This window comes from Rhinopithecus bieti, unplaced genomic scaffold (genome assembly GCF_001698545.2).
Source record: "Rhinopithecus bieti isolate Rb0 unplaced genomic scaffold, ASM169854v2 scaffold_4008, whole genome shotgun sequence".
Classification (NCBI taxonomy): domain Eukaryota; kingdom Metazoa; phylum Chordata; class Mammalia; order Primates; family Cercopithecidae; genus Rhinopithecus; species Rhinopithecus bieti.
This window is the reverse complement of record NW_016804200.1, coordinates 44,975-49,270: the sequence shown is the minus strand read 5'-3', so window position 1 is coordinate 49,270 and position 4,296 is coordinate 44,975. Positions and strand designations below refer to the sequence as shown.

The following is a 4,296-nucleotide window of genomic DNA, read 5'->3' as shown; positions in this document are numbered from 1 at the left end:
GGGTTCTCAACCTCGTGGACAGCAATCTGCAGAAGAAGAGAACTTCAAAAAACCAACTAGAAGCAACATGCAGAGAAGTAAGATGAGAGGGGCCTCCTCGGGAAAGAAGACAGCTGGTCCACAGCAGAAAAATCTTGAACCAGCTCTCCCAGGAAGAGGGGGGGGTCGCTCTGCAGAGAATCCCCCTTCAGGATCCGTGAGGAAGACCAGAAAGAACAAACAGAAGACTCCTGGAAACGGAGATGGTGGCAGTACCAGCGAAGCACCTCAGCCCCCTCGGAAGAAAAGGGCCCGGGCAGACCCCACTGTTGAAAGTGAGGAGGCGTTTAAGAATAGAATGGAGGTTAAAGTGAAGATTCCTGAAGAATTAAAACCATGGCTTGTTGAGGACTGGGACTTAGTTACCAGGCAGAAGCAGCTGTTTCAACTCCCTGCTAAGAAAAATGTAGATGCAATTCTGGAGGAGTATGCAAATTGCAAGAAGTCGCAGGGAAATGTTGATAATAAGGAATATGCGGTTAATGAAGTTGTGGCAGGAATAAAAGAATATTTCAATGTGATGTTGGGCACTCAGCTGCTCTACAAATTTGAGAGGCCCCAGTATGCTGAAATCCTCTTGGCTCACCCTGATGCTCCAATGTCTCAGGTTTATGGAGCACCACACCTACTGAGATTATTTGTAAGAATTGGAGCAATGTTGGCCTATACGCCCCTTGATGAGAAAAGCCTTGCATTATTGTTGGGCTATTTGCATGATTTCCTAAAATATCTGGCAAAGAATTCTGCATCTCTCTTTACTGCCAGTGATTACAAAGTGGCTTCTGCTGAGTACCACCGCAAAGCCCTGTGAGCGTCTACAGACAGCTCACCATTTTTGTCCTGTATCTGTAAACACTTTTTGTTCTTAGTCTTTTTCTTGTAAAATTGATGTTCTTTAAAATCGTTAATGTATAACAGGGCTTATGTTTCAGTTTGTTTTCTGTTCTGTTTTAAACAGAAAATAAAAGGAGTGTAAGCTCCTTTTCTCATTTCAAAGTTGCTACCAGTGTATGCAGTAATTAGAACAAAGAAGAAACAGTAGAACATTTTATTGCCTAGTTGACAACATTGCTTGAATGCTGGTGGTTCCTATCCCTTTGACACTACACAATTTTCTAATATGTGTTAATGCTACGTGACAAAACGCCCTGATTCCTAGTGCCAAAGGTTCAACTTAATGTATATACCTGAAAACCCATGCATTTGTGCTCTTTTTTTTTTTATGGTGCTTGAAGTAAAACAGCCCATCCTCTGCAAGTCCATCTATGTTGTTCTTAAGCATTCTATCTTTGCTCAAATTGTTGAAGGATGGTGATTTGTTTCATGGTTTTTGTATTTGAGTCTAATGCACGTTCTAACATGATAGAGGCAATGCATTATTGTGTAGCCACGGTTTTCTGGAAAAGTTGATATTTTAGGAATTGTATTTCAGATCTTAAATAAAATTTGTTTCTAAATTTCAAAGCAAGTAATTTGCAGTGTGCCTTTCATGTTACTGAGGCTGGTATTCTGTGGTTATTGTAGAAATTTTAGAAAACATAGTAAGAACAAATGCAAATAAGAATCGTGTAACTCTGCTGGATCATTCAAGATCCAAGCAATAAATAAATGGGACTCAAAAATGGATGATTTGACGAGAGTTAAAGAATTTTTTCCCTGAGTTGTCACCAGAGAGGTAGGGTTGTGGTGTATATTAGTTGGCTCAGGCCGCCATAACAAAGTACCACAGACTGAGTGGCTTAAACAATAAATTTATTTTCTCACAGTTCTGGATGTTGGAAGTTAGATCAAGGTGTTGCCAGAGGATTTTTTTTGAGGCCTCTCTCTTTGGCTTCTACACAGCTGTCCTCCCTGTCATCACATGGCCTTTTTCTCTGTATCTGTGTCCTAATCTCTTCTAAGGACACTAGTCACTGGATTAGGACCCACCCCAATGACCTCATTTAATTTAGTTATCTCTGTAAAGACCCTATTTCCAGCTACAGTCACATTCTGAGGTATTGGGGATTAGGACTTCAACATGAATTTGGCAGGTGTGGGGAGGCGTGGGTGCACAATTCAGGGCATAACATAGTGTTACTATCCCTCTGCAAAGGAGATGAGGAAAGGAAGGGGGGAGGAGCAGAGGGAGGTAAGGGAGGGGTTACTGGAATGGTATACAGCTGTGTGGAAAGGTCCACCTGACAGTAGCTGTAATCTTCAGGATGCAGTCAGCTCACAGCGACCCTGAAAGAGAAAATGAAATGAGAGGGAATAAATGCTTGACTTCGCTGTCTTCCGAACATCTGCTGGGTATTTCCCTTTGGCCAAATTGGAAGCTGGAGGGCAAGGAAGACCTTTTGTATAGTCTGTGTTGGTAAGTGTGGGGGACACAGAGCAGGAAGGAAAGTAGATGGTGGGGAGGGGGGCGGAGGAGGGTGGTTGTGGGTGGTGAGTGGGAGGAGGACAAACGGGAGATACCTAGCACACACCTGAAATAGTTAATACTTTACCATATGTTCTTGGAATTATGTGTATACATAAATATTTGTAATAAAGATCACACACCTTGTTTTTTAAACAAATTGGGATCAGATTATATGTATGGTTTTCTAAGTATTTTTCTCCCCAAATTGATATACAAAGGAAGTTCTAGGCTAATAAAACCAGTTTATTTTAAACGAGCTAAAACATGAAAATGGAAAATTCTGAGATTGAAAATTAAGGAGAAGTTGCCACATAGAAAAATTTGTTATAAAATGGTACTCTAAAAGTGTATTTTGGACACCAAAACAAGTCAGGGTAACAGAATGGAAATATCTGTGTCTGTGTATATGTGTTTAATTTGTTAGATATGTTAGAGGGAATATTTGAATTAGTAGTGAAAGGATGGGATAGTCAAAATATTTGAGGGGAATGTTAGATCTTTTGCTTTACACTTTATTCCAAAGTACATTCCAAATGAATTAAAGATTTACATTTGATAAGTGAAACCATAGATTGTTTGTTTAAAATGAAGGATATTTTATCATGGCTCAGATGATCTTTCTAAATATTATTGACAGGATGCCTACAGGAAAAGGTGGATAGATTTTCATACATAAATACTTTAAATAACTTTATTATAAAACATCATGAGAGAAATTATTAGGCATGCAACACAGAAGAACAGAATAGTCACAACATATTAATACAAATTGTTAATATCTTTAAAGGATTTTTTTACAAGTTATAAGAGACAAGGGAGATAGGCCATAGATGCACATAGGCTAATTTTGAAAAGAAATGCAAATTGCAAGTAAACAGGTTCATTTTCCCAAGACGTAAATACTTAAAATAATGAAGTATTTTCTACCACTGTTGTCATCCCCCTTGCAATAGGTGCTAGTAAGGTATTGAACATGCTTTTTTAGGTGTCTAGTCAATATATTGTCAGAGTAGTAGAAACCAGGCTAGGTTGTAGGCTGGCTGCATTGTGACCATCACACCATCAAGTGATGACTACACCCATCAGGTGTCAATTATTCTTCCCCAAATTGTGGACTGTTTTGGTTATGGTGTAGACAGAGAGGGGGAGTAGCAGGAGAAAGGAGCAATGTAAAGAAGAAAGGAGGTTTGATAATTATTGCAGCCCGTTGATTACTGAACCTAATTATCACGTTTCTCTAACACTGGTACTTAGCACATAGAAGTTGCTCATTAAATGTGCATTCAATGAAGACTACGTCTTAGACCTTGCATCTTAGTGAATACTTCATTTAAATAGGCAAATCCCTGGTGTCAGATGGCTGAAATGATTCAAATTTTGCATTAGTGAATGATAGGTGACCAGATGGGCAGTCTTGGGGCCTCTCATCCTCATATCCTCTGGAATCTAGGGTCTAGCCAACTAATTGAGTTCTTGACCCCTATCCCATTAAGAAGACAGTTGTAACATAGCCCATGATATTCATGAAAACATTCCAAAAGAAAATAAGGATTTGTTAATGAAATTTTGAATAGGAGGCCTACCAAACAGATATGGATCTTAGTTCACACCCTTCAGCATATAAGAAATGTCACATTTTCAGTGGCCGGGCGCGGTGGCTCAAGCCTGTAATCCCAGCACTTTGGGAGGCCGAGACGGGTGGATCACGAGGTCAGGAGATCGAGACCATCCTGGTCTACACGGTGAAACCCCATCTCTACTAAAAAATACAAAAATCTAGCCGGGCGAGATGGCGGGCGCCTGTAGTCCCAGCTACTCGGGAGGCTGAGGCAGGAGAATGGCGTAAACCC

At 40.1% G+C, this 4,296-nt stretch overlaps 1 protein-coding gene and 1 pseudogene across 2 annotated transcripts in view; both read left to right on the top strand.

Annotated features, from left to right (window-relative positions):
• MORF4L2 (mortality factor 4 like 2) lies at positions 1-1,507 on the top strand. The gene has a single exon (XM_017867157.1). The coding sequence runs from the start codon at positions 68-70 to the stop codon at positions 848-850; it is 783 nt and encodes a 260-aa protein (XP_017722646.1). The 5' UTR covers positions 1-67; the 3' UTR covers positions 851-1,507.
• LOC108526416 (nuclear envelope phosphatase-regulatory subunit 1 pseudogene) overlaps positions 1-4,296 on the top strand; it is a 33,671-nt pseudogene that overhangs the window by 10,010 nt on the left and 19,365 nt on the right. The window contains exon 4 of the transcript XR_001884519.1: positions 2,243-2,395. The product of XR_001884519.1 is annotated as a nuclear envelope phosphatase-regulatory subunit 1 pseudogene (transcript). The remainder of the gene's footprint in view (positions 1-2,242; positions 2,396-4,296) is intronic.

Coding starts and splice junctions, on each gene's coding strand:
- MORF4L2 (XM_017867157.1), top strand. CDS start 68: ATGCAGAGAAGTAAGATGAGAGGGGCCTCCTCGGGAAAGAAGACAGCT.